This window comes from Epinephelus lanceolatus, chromosome 24 (genome assembly GCF_041903045.1).
Source record: "Epinephelus lanceolatus isolate andai-2023 chromosome 24, ASM4190304v1, whole genome shotgun sequence".
Classification (NCBI taxonomy): Eukaryota; Metazoa; Chordata; class Actinopteri; order Perciformes; family Serranidae; genus Epinephelus; species Epinephelus lanceolatus.
Window position 1 is genome coordinate 7,029,282 of NC_135757.1, and position 16,443 is coordinate 7,045,724.

The 16,443-nt window shown below is 41.7% G+C and overlaps 1 protein-coding gene across 1 annotated transcript; it reads left to right on the forward strand.

Moving 5' to 3' along the window:
* The first annotated feature begins 1,582 nt into the window (after positions 1–1,582).
* gucy1b2 (guanylate cyclase 1, soluble, beta 2) lies at positions 1,583–12,516 on the forward strand. Its single transcript, XM_033616351.2, has 17 exons — positions 1,583–1,603; positions 2,555–2,628; positions 2,721–2,815; positions 3,761–3,921; positions 6,143–6,242; positions 6,444–6,616; positions 6,712–6,808; positions 6,890–6,993; positions 7,138–7,239; positions 7,353–7,446; positions 7,576–7,772; positions 7,901–8,024; positions 8,102–8,250; positions 8,881–9,027; positions 10,213–10,367; positions 10,549–10,730; positions 11,044–12,516. Exons 1-17 carry the CDS (start codon positions 1,583–1,585, stop codon positions 11,232–11,234), a joined length of 2,166 nt encoding a protein of 721 aa, XP_033472242.1. The 3' UTR covers positions 11,235–12,516.
* The last annotated feature ends 3,927 nt before the right edge of the window (positions 12,517–16,443 follow it).

Consider the following 16,443-nt stretch of genomic DNA (forward strand, 5'->3'; position numbering starts at 1 on the left):
TGTTGCACTGAAAGGTGATATTCCTCTTCATCTTCAGCCTGAGGGTTTTGGGCCATTTGACTGGTATTTGAAGCTGGTACCTTTTAGAATTACAGCCAAAAAGTTCCACCTTGGTTTCACCAGACTATAACACATTTCCCTGCATGCTTTTGGGTGTAATTTTTTGCTAAATATAGCCAGGCTTAAATGTTTTTCTTTGCAAGGAAAGCCTTCTGTCTTGCGACCCTACCCCGTAGTCCAGGCGTAGAAAGAATACAGGAGATTATTGTCACATAAAGCACACAACCAGCTCCTTCAGTGCTGCTGTAGGCCTCTTGGCAGCCTCCCTGATCAGTTTCCATCTTGGCTTTTCATCGGTTTTGGAGGGACCTAACGTTGTTCCATATTCCCTCCACTTGTTGGAGACTGTCTTCACTGTGTTCCATGGTGTATCTAATGCCACAGAAATGTTTTGTACCCTTCTCCTGACTGATACCTTTCAGCAGTGAGATCCCTTCGATGCTTTATAAGCTCTTTGTGGACCGTGGCTTCTGCTGTAAGCACAACGGCAGTAAACAAACAGGAAAGGAAGCATAATAAGAATACACACCCTGTCAGCATCAAGTGTATGTTAGAGAAACTAAAAGAAATAATATATTTAAATATTTATATGTCATTGGACTGGAACACAAAGAATTGAGGAGAAGGGTGTGTAATTGTGATAAGGGTGGGGGTTTCATAGTTTAATTAGAAACTGTTTGCTGTTTGCATATTAATGCATTATGTCTCAGCTGTGTTGTATTTGATATATTCTGTAGTCCAGGAACGTGCACAGATAGAGCACTTTTGTCCTCTGACTATAAGATCCCTTTTTCTTTTCTATCTCTTTTTTCTAATTTAATATTTTAGTTTTTAATTTTGGCCCATGGCATAAATTATCAATTTAAAGCGTGTTGTAACGCCTGACAACTGCATTTTAGTTTCCATTCTATTAAAACATCTCAGTACAGCCAGACTAATTTCAATCTTTCAGTCAATCAATTTTATTTATAAAGCCCAATATCACAAATCACAATTTGCCTCACAGGGCTTTACAGCATACGACATCCCTCTGTCCTTTGGACCCTCACAGCGGATAAGGAAGAACTCTAACTCTAAAACTTTAACGGGGGAAAAACGGTAGAAACCTCAGGAAGAGCAACTGAGGAGGGATCCCTCTTCCAGGACGGACAGACGTGCAATAGATGTCGTACAGAACAGATCAGCATGATAAATTAACAGTAATCCGTATGACACAATGAGACAGAGAGAGAGAGACAGAGAGATGCAGTAGGCTTACAACAACATTAATGAATATAATTATATCATAATTAATAATAATATATTAATATCTGGCAGTATACATGTGTGACAATAATCATATGTGTATAATAACAGTAGAAGTATGACTAATGACTAATGATGGCAGCAGCAGGAGGCATCTGGCAGGACCACGGCAGCAGCACAACCACACACGTCACACTGTCCAGGCACCGCTGCGATATGAGTTAATCTGAGAGACAGTGGAGCACAAAGGCTCCAGAGAAGAAGCCGAGTTAGGGACATGCAGTTACAGGACATGAGTGTTAGCAAAGGAGAGAGAGAGAAGGAGAGAAGGTGCTCAGTGTATTATAGGAGGTCCCCCGGCAGACTAGGCCTAAGTCAGCCTAACTAGGGGCTGGTACAAGGCAAGCCTGAGCCAGCCCTAACTACTATAAGCTCTATCAAAGAGGAAAGTCCAGAGTGAACAAAGACAGAAGCCAATTTGCTTTACCACTTTTGTAAGACCAAAACTCTTTTGAAATAATGTTTAGATCTCCCATGCTGCGGCTCTGATAATTTATTTAAATAAATCTAAAATGCGGTTTGGTGCTGCACATGCCTTGTGCCGAGAAGCAGAGAAGGAGAGGAGGAGCACATATCTGCAGCCGTCTGTTCTCTGGGATTCTTCATGAATATTTAAAGCTTATTTAGAGGATAATTTTAAGTATTAGTATGTGACTATATAGTGAAATCACAGTGGATTTTGCATATACACAATCTTTATTGTTTACAAATTCTTGGGCGGTGGATTGAATTTTAAAAAATGTGAACTTTATTTAATTTGTGAACCAACGGGAAATAAAGCACTTCGCTGGACTGTGGGTTAAATTAAAGGGTTCTGATGGAAATGTAACAACAGGCAAAAATATAAAATAAGCCTTTCCACTCTGTACCTCCAGATCCATTTAAACCTCACTGCAGAACACGCTCCCTCATTAATACACAGTAAAACACGTGTGTTGACTCAGCAGAGATAACAGGAAATAAGACAAGCTGATCTACAAGATAATAAATATTTGAAAGCAGCACAGATGCCTGAGAGATTATATTTTTATTTGAATTCATCACCTGCCACCTGAATTTGGATTTCCTTCACATAAATAAATACATTTCTGTTGGAAATGGATGCAGAAAAATTCACCAGAAAGCAGGAAATGAAGTATTTATTTGTGCGGTCATTTGTGACCAGACAAAGTATTTGTGTTCTTTGCAGTACGGTTTCATCAACAGCTGCCTCCAGTCTCTGGTGATGGAGAGGTTTGGCCAGGAGACCTGGGACAAACTGAGGTGTGTACAGTCACTTATGAGGATCAAGATGATAATTGTGACGATTATGACATTAGTGTACAAAGTTAATAAGAGTCAAGGTCTTTGTACAGCTCTCTATCAGAGGTCCAGGATACCTTCATGACGTACACGGTTTATGACGACATCCTGACCCTCAACCTGGTGCAGGAGGCCTGTTCACTACTGGGTAAGGGTGCTATTTCCTCTATATCCTGGTCCACTCACTAACATGGACTCAGTGTTTCAGCACCATGGACAGCTTCACTCACTAACATGGACTCAGTGTTTCAGCACCATGGACAGCTCCACTCACTAACATGGACTCAGTGTTACAGAACCATGGACAGCTCCAGTGCTCCACTCACTCAGATTACATCATTTTAGACGTTGTGTTTTACATATGGTCACGTGCATTTTTTTATTTTTAATTTTTTTTCTGCTTTTATTAAGTGTAAACAATATTTTGCACAAACTGAAAGCCTGTGTCTGAGGTGTGAACTTATGTCCGTGTGTGCATGGCGTATCTCAAGTGTTAATAATATCCCCAATGAAATCCAACACCCAGAGCATATTTACAGCTGTGCATGCACAATCACTGCCTTAAAACTGAACACAATTAAAGCATTCTTATGTATTTATTCAATTTTTTCAACAGTTGCTGTGTAGAAAGGATCGCCATGAGACTGTAGTTTCAGGTCCTGTTTTAATTTAATCTAATGCAAGAGATTATTATGTTTTCTACGCTACACATTTATAAAGGATGGCTCGTTTACACAGCAGCAGCTACAAAAAGTTTTGTACATGAAAAGTAAGTTATTTATTAATAGAGATATAGATCATATTTTGCCGTTACACTAATAGATTATGAAATAGTTGGCCCCTGAGCACAGATGTGTAAAACCTAACAAGAACTGTTTATTTAGGGAATGCCAACAGGGTACTGAACTCTTCCCAAAGGTCTGATTATCTTGTCTGTACATACCTCTGGGAATTTGCTGTAATTGAATATCTGTTTGCTGCCAGTGCTATAATAATACAAACAGGACTATGAAATGATATGTGATGATTTTTATCAATATATATATGTGTGTATATATTTCAGTGACAGTTTGCCTCTTTATGTGTTTTTCAGATGTGTCTGCAGATGTATTTCTTAAGCTTTTTGGAGAACATTTCTTTATGTTCTGTAAGCACGCGGGCTATGACACCATGCTGAGGACACTGGGAGCAAATCTCATTGAATTCATTGGAAATCTGGATGCTCTCCACAGTTACCTGGCTCTGTCCTATGAGGTATGCTCATGTGTGTCATAGGTCCAGTTTGTATCCTGCGAGCAATGACCCTATCAGGGCTCAACAGTGCGAGCGTTTCACGCGCGTTTGCAACTAAAAATAGGTGTGTGCGAACTGTAAAAAATATTTAGGGGCACATGTGCGCATAAAAAAATCAGCCGAAGCAGCCTATATTTTTGTCAGTAAAAAAATATGATGATCTAACTGCAGATGTTGGAAGAACTCCAGCCGCCTTCCTTCTTCCCTCTTCCCCGTGTGACACGGTTATGGGCGGTTTTCCAAGCCACTGTCGGCACAATGAATATAAGCAGGGACGGTTTTTGCTATGGGCAATGTGGGTGACCGCCCAGGGCGCATTCTATGTGAGGGCGCACAAGCACCCTCCAAAAAAAACAAAAAACAAAAAAACAAAACTCATTTCCACATCAAGTTAGTGGAGTGGACGCTGGGGCGCCCCTATTATCACGTTTCAACCAGCAGCAGAAAGGAAAGGTGAATCCTGGCAGTTGTGGGTTGAACGGGGGTCACAGACAGGAATACGGTAGAGGCTCATAGTGCTCTGCGGCGCAAGATAACGGCTTATCGGCGACAGAAGTCCGACTCCAGGTCCAGTAATTTCCTCTTTCGTTGGTGTCATGACTGCCCAGTAGTACCTGGACAACCAAAAAGCGCCGAGGGACGGTTCGCCCAGGGCGTAAAACTAGCCAGGACCGCCTCTGAATGTAAGTCCCACTGTCGGCAGTGTGGAAATAAGTCAAAGTGTGGAGAAGAGGGACCGGGAAAAGCGGCAGACCTCCGGGGAAGCCTGCTCTGTTCTCCCCGCAGTTAGGGACCGTTCGCCACGGTACCGCTGCTGGGCAGGGTGGAAATAAGTCCTGCAGAGTTTCAGAGGACCTGGAGAATGTTTTAGGATAGTAATAACATTATATAAGATAATCATATTGCAAAGATAATATATATAAGATAATAACATTAAAGACAAAATTAAATTGCAAAACTTTTTCAAAACTTGATGATTTTATCTTCCTGTACATTTTGTATACAAATTCATTAAATAATTTTGCTTGTAAATGTCTATTTGCATCACGTTTACATTGTGCCCCTAAAGTTCTTTGTGCGCTCCTTACTTTTTCAACTTAGGAGCACATGTGGTCCTTGGGAAAAAAGTTAGCATCAAGCCCTGCCTATATACTTCCAACAATATTCTCTGGGTCCTCAGTGGGTCATTTTATTAAAAATGTTATTTCACTAGTGTCAAACTGTGCTACAGAGACTTGAACATTTTCACTTTGTTCACGTTCGTGGTGAATCATCTTTGCATGCTAAAGTTCGTTCCAGAGTTCCACAAGGTTCTGTGCTTGGACCACTTCTTTTGACTTTATATATGCTTCCCTTAGGTAACATCAATGGAAATCACTCTGTAAACTTCCATTGTTATGCGGATGATACACAATTCTATCAATCAAGCCAGAGGAAACAGATTAATTAACTAAACGTCAAAGATGCCTTAAAGACATAAAACCCTGAATGCGCTCCAATTTCCTTATGTTAAATTCAGACAAGACGGAAGTTATTGTTCTTGGCCCCAAACACCAGTAAGCGTTATTCAGCAATCAGTTTTATGGAAGGCTCCACCTAAATCCAATCCGATCCGAACCGAGCCAAGGTGGACTTCAATGATAGATAGAATTGTGTATCATCTGCTTAACAATGGAAGTTTACAGAGTGATTTCTGATAATGTTACCTAAGGGAAGCATATATAAAGTCAACAGAAGTGGTCCGAGCACAGAACCTTGTGGAACTCCAGAACGAACTTTAACTCTTTACCAGAATTTGATGGTCAATTGTGTCACATACAGTGCATAGCACAGCTTCACGCTAGTGAAGCAACATCACCAAGCCACACATCAACTTGGACAGTGAACTATATCAGGCTATGAACTGCTGTTTTCCTATTAAATGTTCTGAAGTATCCAATCGTATTTTGCATGATCTTTGTAGAGATGAGTGTTATTCTGGATCTGTTCTGAATGGAAGCTTTGTAAATAACATGTCTTCATCTCCAGCATGACCAAAGTAGCTCAGGATGTGTTTCTGAAAAACCATGCAGTCCACTTGTAGACCTCTAGGCATTTTATGAACTCTGCCATGTAGACATTTAATATTGTTTTTTTTTTTTTTTTAACTTAAACTGCATCTGAATCATACCCTCCCTTTAAGGAAATGAATGCACCTTCTTTCCGAGTGGAGATGACAGACGATGGGAAGATGCTGCTTCACTACTATTCTGACAGAAAGGGCCTGTACCATATTGTACCTGGTAAGATCAACCACATCTGGAAATACTTGTTACACACAGAATCTTTAGCACAGCAACGTGAATGTCTCCGAATTAACCCTGTGCTTTACTGTACAGTAGACAACGACTGAACCATCAACTACACCCTGATCGCTCACTTTCTTCCATCTTTTTCAAACTCCTTTTTCCTTCCTTTCCCTCCATTTCCCCACCTTGCTACAGGTATCATGGAGGCGGTTGCCAGAGAGTTTTTTGACAGCAAAGTGACCATGGTGGTTCTCAATCAATCCGAGGAAATGGAGTGCACAGGGAAGAAGGAGCATGTTGTGTTTCTGGTCAAACAGACTAACCAAGCTAGCAAGACTAGAGACCAGGACCGTTCCAGTCATAGAGGGGTGGGTCTCTGTGGGTGTATGTGCATGATCTGTTTCTATATGATATATGTGTAATTGATTCTTGGCTCATCTATGGTCTGTGTGATTTTCCTCAGGAGGCGTTATTCAGAACAATGAGGGAGCGGTGTGTGTCACTGGCTGGGAGAAAAAGAGGCTGGGCCCTGATCAGAGCCGTGGTTCTCTCAGATAAAGGTTAACTTTTGTCTACTTCCTGTGTCAACTATTAAGGGTAACTTCTCCACCACTGATGGGTTTGCTTGATTTATTTTTCAGGCAGCCTCCATTGTACCTTCAGTCCATGTTATCCAAACAAGCTGTGGGTGGAAGAGAAAGCTTTCTGCAATGCTTTCCCCTTCCATATTGTCTTTGATGAGGATGTAAGGCTCCATGTGTCTTTGTGCTTGGTGGTATTTTTTTAAATCAAATTCACTGGCATGCTAAAAATATCATATTTGACTTGAACTCCTAATACCTTGTGTTTCTGTCACCTATCTGTCTCTCTGTGTTGGGCTGTCCATCAGCTGAAGGTCAGGCAAACGGGGGTGAACATCCAAAAGTTCCTTCCAGGTCTCCAGGCCAGAGATGCTACGTTGGACCAATGCTTTACCATCATACACCCACAGGTAAACAGTCGCAGGTCCAAGAGGTCGAAAGTGTCAGCACGTTCTTATTCTGAAGTCGTGAAATATCGCTGCTTTGTCGGTGATTTCAGTTGTGATTTATCTCTGTCCTCCAGGTGACTTTTACCATTGAGAGCATCAGGAAATTCATCAACAGTCAGTTTGTCTTGAAGGGCTACAACGACAAACACGCATCGATCAAACTGAGAGGTGAGTTCTAACCACAGTACTTTTTAGGAAAAGTTAGGTAGGGTTGAGGGTACCCAAGAGCAGCGTCAGCAACCGCTGCAAAATAATATCTGACCTGCACAGGTAAACCTGTATTCCATTTATCTCCAGGTCAGATGTTGTGGATGGAGTCTCTCGGCTGTATGTTGTACCTGTGCTCCCCAAAGCTTCGAAGCCTCCAGGAACTTCAAGATGTCGGCCTCCACTTGGCTGACCTGGCCCAGCATGACGTCACCAGAGACCTGGTTCTCCTCAACCAGCAACGTCTCGCTGAGATGGAGCTCACCAACCAGCTGGAGAGGAAAAAAGTAGGAAAGCAAGTTTTCTGTTCCTGTTCAAAGTGGCAGCCCAGTTTACAAACATGATAAATCACATGTAATTGTTTAACAGAACTTCTGTCTTCATCATACTTGTGCGTGTTTCTGTCTGTCTGTAGGAGGAACTGAGAATCCTGTCACGGCACCTCGAAGCAGAAAAACAGAAGACAGAGACTCTGCTGTACTCCATGCTGCCGCGCCACATAGCCAATCAGCTGAAGGATGGGAAGAGCGTGGAAGCAGGTCTGTCCGTCTGTCAACCTGGCTGTCTGTCTTTACATGTCTATGTGTTTCTCTGTCAAAGTGTCCGTCTTTTTCAGGGGAGTTCGAGGTGTGCACTATTTTGTTCAGTGACGTGGTAACTTTCACAAACATCTGTGCCGCCTGTGAGCCCATCCATATTGTTCACATGCTCAACTCCATGTACTCCAAGTTCGACCGACTCACCAACATACACGACATCTACAAGGTATTATCATGAGTTTGATATTTGATATGTTTTCAGGTTGCACGTCTCGTTCTTGTAAATGCAATATATCAAGTTTGCAGATTTTTATTTTTTATTTTTTAATTTGGCACAAACGTCCATTTGGGCTCAGCAATTAACTATTTTGATTTTGGCGGTCAAAGGTCAAGGTCACTGTGACCTCCATCTCATTCTCATGAACATGATATCTCAAGAACACCTTGAGGGAATTTTTCAAATTTGGCACAAACGTCCACTTGGACTCAGCAATCAACTAATTTGATTTTGGCAGTCAAAGGTCAAGGTCACTGTGACCTCGTCCATCTCATCCTTATGAACTAGATATCTCAAGAACACCTTGAGGGAATTTTTGTCAAATTCGGCAAAAACATCCACTTGGACTCAATGATTGTGGTGCTCAAGGTGCCAAAAAGAAATACATTTGAAAAACTCAACAGCAATGTCTCTTTCCAGAAATCAATTCAGCTACTCAAGCTCACCTAGCACCACTGAGCTAGCTAAGCTTATGAGCTCAAAATGTAATAATCTGCATTGATGTTAGAAAAACATTGTTGTAGAACATCATATTAGTTTGGGTTTATTAGCATATTTGGATTTATTGGTTTCCTAAAGGTTGAGACAATTGGTGACGCATACATGGTGGTGGGTGGTGTTCCAGTCCCAACAGAAACCCATGCTCACAGAGTGGCAAACTTTGCTTTGGGTATGAAGATAGCTGCCAGAGAGGTCACCAACCCTGTAACAGGCAAACCCATACAGGTAGGAATTTTTAATCATCTCAGATCATTTGTGAACTGCGTTTCATATGTTCTTCCGAAATGATATCTTGTCCATATACTGTATATGACCAAGTGAGGGGAGGTGTCTTCTTGTCAGTGCCTATGGAAAGATTTTTACATAGACAAACTAGCCTTCTGGTTAAAATTTCAAATCTGTTGCACCTTTGCATACTTGCCAAGTAATGCTGGTTGTGGTCACGATTATGCTGCGTTGCACCTGTATTTTCAGCAATTTTTATGCCTCCGCATTGGCAATAGCCATGGCCGGAGGTGTTGTGCTTTCGAGTTGTCCGTAAGTCGTAAATACCTGTAAGTACCCATAAGTCCCTGTACACATCCATACGTCCGTTAGTACATCCATTTGTCCCATTTTTGTGAATGTGATATCTCAAGAACACCTTGGGGGAATATCTTCAAATTTGGCACAAACATCAATTTGGACTCAACAACAAACTGATTAGATTTTAATGGTCATAGGTCAAATGTCAATGCCACTGTGACACCGCCTGTCTTATTCTCATAAACGCAATATTTCAAGAACAGCTTGAATTCTTCTTTTTTCAAATTTGACACAAACATCCCCTTGGACTCAAGAATGAAGTGATTAGATTTTGGTGGCTAAAGGTCAAGGTCACTGTGACCTTGCATCCATCTTATAATCAATCAATGAACATAATACTCAGAACATCTGAGGAAATTTCTTCAGATTTGGCACAAACATCCAAATGGACTGCACAGTGATTAGATTCGGGTGGTCAAAGGTCTGCGGTCAAGGTCACTGTGACCTTGCATCCGTCTCATTCTCATGAATGCAATTTCTCAAGAAGGCCTTGAGGGAATTTCCTTAAGTTTGGCACAAACGTCCACTTGGACTCAAGAATGAACTGATCAGAGCTTGGTGGTGAAAGGGCAACCAGCATACCTCAAGAAACTGGAACATCCCAGGTTCTTCTAATCTCCACAAATGGACAATCTGAACCGTGACCTTTGATGTCAAAGGTCACAATGCCGTTTTTTGAGTTATTCAAAAGATTATATAACTGTGATTTTCTACGACAGGATGTCACACTTTCTTCATGGATTAATGTCACAATGTAGACCATTATTGTGCTCATGTACTCCAGCCAGCATGCATCTGCTGACATGGTGTGCGCGTGTATTTCAGATCCGGGTGGGTCTCCATACTGGTCCAGTGTTAGCTGGGGTGGTGGGGGAGAAGATGCCTCGCTACTGCCTGTTTGGAGACACTGTTAACACTGCCTCCAGGATGGAGAGTCATGGAGTCCCTGACCACATTCATCTCAGCACTTCCACATATAGGTGTGTGTGTGTGTGTGTGTGTGTGTGTGTGTGTGTGTGTGTGTGCATGTATGCTGTTTCAGGGATCCTTAACCAGGGGTGCACTTTGTTAAGAGTCCCTAATCCCTGTCAGGGCTGCGGTATTAATTGTTTTCCCCAGATTTTTACATACTTTTTTTCTGTGCCCCCATTCCCTCTTTAGTCAGTTAAAGGATGCTGGGTTCAACATACAAGAGCGTGGGCAGATTGAGGTGAAGGGTAAAGGCCAGATGACCACTTACTTCCTGGTGGGGAACCCGTTGGTGTCAGAAGATAGCATCATGGGAAGAGAGGTTGGAGGGACCTGTCTGTACAGGGACCACCTCTATGGCCAGAACAAAACAGGTAGGTAGGTTAATTTTGTTCTGAAGAGAGACTTGAAGCTTATGGGCTTCAAACGCAGCAGCACAGTGACATCTGGTGGATTGCAAAGCTTATAGCCCATCAAGACTGGAGCACTACAATGCCTCACTGATTTCTGTTTCAATCTTATATGTGCTCATGGTCCTGCAGCACCTCTCTGTGGGATTTTTATTGTCTTGTTTGCTTGTTTTACTTATAATAAATCCCATGGATGGATTTGAGTGTCAGAGACTTTTAGGTGTGGGTGCAATGGTTTATCAAATTGTAAAATTAAAAACATTCCCTTTTTATTTAGAATCAGACACAGAGCCTGATGTGAAAAGTGAGCCTGAGCCAAGCGACACATCCTCAGATGGAGCCATCAACCCCCACCCCAGCCGATTGCACACCGTCACTCCCTTTGCCTGGGACATCACCCCACCGTATGACACCACCGACAATACATCGGCAACCAACTTCAACAGCAGACTCTGTGTTTTATTCTGACGGAGAACCACCTGAGCCTCTTATTGCCCGTTGAAATTTTGATTGTTTAAGACATGGGGATATACATTTTATCCATGTTCTGACACTGTAACTGTGCGTATTCCTTGTTTGTTAGTTGAATGATTTTTTCCCCACTCTTGTAGGTTATAGTATGAGTGAGTAGTAATTTCATGTGTTTAATCCCTCATTTAACACGGAGCCATACTGCCATCTTGTGGCGATAGTTAAGAAGGGTTCCCGTAAGGAATCCCATATTATATTTCAAGTTAAAATATAGTTGGATTGATTAATCAACTGGTCTTTATTAATATGTGCTTCGACATTTAGTATGTTGAAGTAACTGCAGACTAGGTTTGTTTGTGCACAAAATATTTATACTTCATTAAGTTTCCTCCGAAGTAAAGTAATGTCTAAACTAAGAGACCCGCCTTGCCTCAAACACACCCACTCAACATGGTCGGATAAAACTACTAAGCTTGCTGCATCTCCGCACTTATCTTTCCTGTTACTTCTTTCTTTCCTCTTTATTTTGTTCCTTTACTTAATTTTACTTTTATTTCTCTTCTTTCTTTTGCTGTCCCTCCTTCTAGTTATACTCTTTATGCCTTAACCCGTTACGCCCTTAAACTCGGTTCCTGCGTAACCCTTTCGTTTGCTCGACACGTCCAGGATTGTCTTGTCTGTCCTGAATTTTCTTTCTTTCTTTCTTTCTTTCAACATTATACCTGAAACGACGAAGCCAGCCGGTTGCAACATTTTTCTACGTATTGATAATAACTTTGATAATAATATCGAACGGCCGACGAGATTGTTTTTAACCTCATTCTAAGCGAGCAGCTAAATAGATGAGCGACTATTCGACTTGCAACTAAATCCAAGATTCATCGGATCCAGCGGCTGCCAGCCACTTGTCAGAGTGTCCGCAAAGCAGGGATTCTTTGGCCAAACCAAGAGACTTTCTTCAGCCTAAGAGAACCGACGTTTGAGGGCCACCTGAAAGACGTCACAGTCAGGCTCAACCGCTCCTCCACCAATGTGTTCCAGCCGATGTCATTCTGCTGGGAAGTCTGGGAGCCTCAAAGTGACAGTCCGGAGTCCTCGGAGAAACGTCACCTGGAGCCAACTCTGCTCAAAGTAGGCAAAATTTCCCGCACCTGATGCAGCCGCTGTGTTGTGATAAGAATTGATGTCGAATAGGAGACCCTTTTACACTGCCAGATTTTCCGCGAATGTTGGGCCGATTTGCCATCCAGCTGCGAGCGTTTAGACACATAGAGCCGGATTGGCGAGTTGATCTGAGGCGCCCCTTTTGACTGAGGCGGCCTTCCGCAATGGGAGGGGCTGTTGAAGACTTGTGGGAGGAGCTGTTGATGACGCCACACGTGCGACCCACTGGCGGTGGATAAACAGGAAACAGCTGATAGCAGGAATTAGCGAGCAGCTAGTAGCAAGAGGGAAACGCAAACCTGACAGACACTGTAAAGATGAGCAACTGGGGAGACAAGGAATTGCACACCCTCCTTGTCCTCGCAAACGAAGAGGCCATTAACCGTCAAATGACAGGGATGGTGAAGAATGGGCCGACTTACAAGAGAATCGCCGGACTGACCAGCCACGGCTTCCCTCCCACGTCACTGTTTATGTCACCCACTGAGCTACACATTTTGTTACTTGCTCACGCCCCCCATTGCCCCGAAAAAGGCACATTCTGTATAAACAAAAGTAGGTAGGCAGTAGGTGTTTTTATACTGCCAACGCTGAAAGAAGACTGATTGGGCTTTCCTGCAAATTTGCACAACTCCTATCTAAAAAGGACTTTAGTTATTCTGATCTTAATTTAGGTTTTGTTAGGTGAATGGTTTTGCGCATCCCTGTGTCCCCAATTTATCTATAGTCACATACTCTTTCTCACTGTCGCCCAACTAAATAAGTGACAAAGGGGTTACCTCTTGTCTTAATCCATTTACACATACTGTTGTGTCATTTCATATCATCCTTGTTTACTATTCATTTACTCAATTGTTGACCATTTATCCTAAATAAAAATTAATTTATCGCCAAGTCGTTGTCTGTAGAGATCTCTTTTGAGCAGGAAGTAAGATCACTGTATAGAGAATTCATAATCAAGGGTGGTGCCCCTAAATTTATTACTAGTGCAAACATTTTCTAAAGGTATTGCTCCTACATATATTACTGTAATGCATTACTTTTGTGATGCTTTACACCCAGCATTGTTCAATTGACAGCTTTCACACTAGCCCAAACAAACCGTACTAACCAGCAAACTGACCTGAGTTCGTTTTAATCTAGTCTCTATATACAGACTCTACATTCAGTGAATGTAGAGTCTGTAGGCAAACCCCGGAGATCTTGCCTCCGGAAGAAGAGCGAAAGAGCCCTGGTTTCCGGTTGTAGGCCGTTTGTAGTCCGCGTGATATTGACCAATCACGTTTGAGCTGGCTGCAGTTGTTGCCAGGTTAAACGGTCCGTGCGGTGAACTAACGAGGCGGAACATAATTGGCATCACTGCAAAATCTGAATCCATCGCAATGGTTCAGCATATTTACTTATATATAAATGGAAGTCAGAAACGGAAATTCGCCTCCTCAAACCGGAATACCAAAAAATCGGGGGTCTGCCCCCAGAGGCTGTATCACCATCTGCTGGAAGTCAGATGCTGAATACAGCCGATGGGTTCCGAGAATGATTTTAATCTAACCCATCAGGTTAGGTGTGAAAGCAGCCTCAAGAAAATGAGGCAACCCAAGATCAGTCTGAAAATTCTCTGATGTCAAAGGTTGCAGTCCAAACACGTCCCTATATGCATTTCTTGCCTTTAGGCCTTCTTCAAGATGCGATTGTTTTGATTGCTGATCTTGAAAAAGGCCCAAAGGCCAAAACTTCATTATCAAAATAAAAGACATGCATATGGAGCCAGGGTGTGCCACACTTGTTTTCTATGATCAAAGGTTGCAGTGCCCCTGTTGAGTTCTTGAACAGATGACTGGGCAGTTTTACATATGTTTTAGCATATTGTGTATTGTGTTCAATATTTTGGACATAGAAGTTGTATTTCCTAAGGTTATTACACCACCATCTGGTGGTCGGACTCTACTACATATAATATAACCAGAAAGGCATGACTCTGCTCTGTATGATGTTTGTGTGAGAAAACATCCTTGTGATAATCATCAGATTTAATTTATCTTAACATAACTGATGAAATTGCTGCTATGCATGTTGGCATAAAGAAAATAAGAGCCTCGAGAAAGTCCTGCACCGAGGTTAAAGGAATTGTTTTGTCAGTGACTCGAGGTTTCAAAGCGATAGCAATTGCATCAGTTTTGCATTTCAGACTTTCACACATCACAACCAGCCCTGCTGACAAAGAGAGAGCAGAGGGCTGATAGATGGAGCACACGGCTTTATTAGTGTGCAATTTTAGAAATGACTTGAAATGGCACATAAGCACATGAGTAATGTGAGTGCTCACACACACACACACTCACACACACACACACACACACACACACACACACACACACACACAGACTCTCTTCACTGTAGTGGGTTGTGTAAGAAGATAATGGCTGAGCCAAAATCAGCCCACTTCAATCCATAATGACACATGCGGTGTGTGTTTCTGTGTGTGTGTGACAGAGGTGAGGTGACTAGAGCATAGCGTTTCTTATATAAGGTTGTTGGCTCAAACACACACACACACACAAAGTTATTACTCCCTTCTGCTCACAACACAAGTCAACACCTCAGCGTAATTTTATGCATGCACACACACACACACACATATATACAACTTCTTTGTTGAAAGTTAATATGAAGGACATTTAGTGCTTACATACATGGCTGAAACTTCATAAATATTTATGGTATAAATGCTTTTTAAAAGATGCATCTGGTAAAGACAGGGTTGCAAAGCACAGGGCGAGAATAAATTTAGACTCCAAGGGTTGGAGGGAGATGTTAGCAAGGAGAAGAAAAAGGTCTAACAATAACCAGGAGATCAGCTCAGCTGATGGAGTCCCATTCCAGTTTTAAGAAACGCAATTTAAGAGACACTTCACCCAAAACACCCACCCTGATAGCTTGTATTAAAGGGATAGGTGGGAGTTTTTTGTTGTAGGGTTGTATGGTGTACTTATCCATATTTAGATGGGGAACTGAGGCACCAAATTCCTCAGATTATAAACAGTAAAAAGAAATATATTGAGCCACTTGTTTTTGAGAATTACAGATCAATATCAAACCTTCAAAAGCTTGTTTACTGACAATTACATATGTATCTGTTAAATAATATTTTGTTTGATGTTTACCAGTCTGGTTTTAAAGTTAACCACAGTTGCGAAACTGCCCTGGTCAGAGTTGTTAATGATCTTAAAATTAGCATTGACAATCACAATGTTTCTGTTCTGGTACTCCTCGACCTCAGTGCAGCATTTGACACTGTGGACCATGTTATTCTTCTTCAGCACCTTGAACACTTTGTAGGCCTTAAAGGCACTGTTATAAAGTGGTTTTCATATCTCTCAGGAGGATTGTTCTCTTTGTCTATCGGTAATTCTAAATCTGATGAGGTTGGGATTCCATATGGAGTCCCTCAGGGGTCAATACTTGGTCCTTTGTTGTTTAATTTGTACATGCTTCCGTTTGGGACCATAATACAACAATATCATATTACATATCAATTATATGCTGATGACACACAGTCATACATATCTGTGTCCACCAATAAATTTAGCCCACTAAATGACCTCATCCAATGCATCGCAGATATCAGACTTTTGATTGTAAAGATTTTATTTACAGCTTAGTCATGACAAAACAGAGAATCTGTTTGTAGGACCGAAGGCTTTGAGGAATGAAAGACTGCTTTTTATCACCTCAGTTAGACTCTGAAAAGCTGATTCACACTTTACTGTGAGCAGAAATTAAATAAACTCCAGTCTATTCACAATGCAGCAGCCAGAGTTTTAACAAAAACTGAAAGGTCTTGACCACATAACTCCTATTGTATCTTCTCTTGACTGGCTCCCAATGAAACAAAGAATTTCTTTTGAAATACTTCTTATTGTTTTTAAATGTTTTAATGGTTTAGCTGACATGTTCACAGAGTACACACCAGAGAGATCCCTTCGATCGTCAAATAAAGCTTTTAGTTTAGTATTAGTTTTTAAGTCCATTTTTATTTGTT

Coding starts and splice junctions, on each gene's coding strand:
- gucy1b2 (XM_033616351.2), top strand. CDS start 1,583: ATGCAGTTACAGGACATGAGT. Junction 6,809..6,889: donor CGTGGTTCTCTCAGATAAAG/GTTAACTTTTGT, acceptor TTTATTTTTCAG/GCAGCCTCCATTGTACCTTC. Junction 8,251..8,880: donor ACATACACGACATCTACAAG/GTATTATCATGA, acceptor GGTTTCCTAAAG/GTTGAGACAATTGGTGACGC.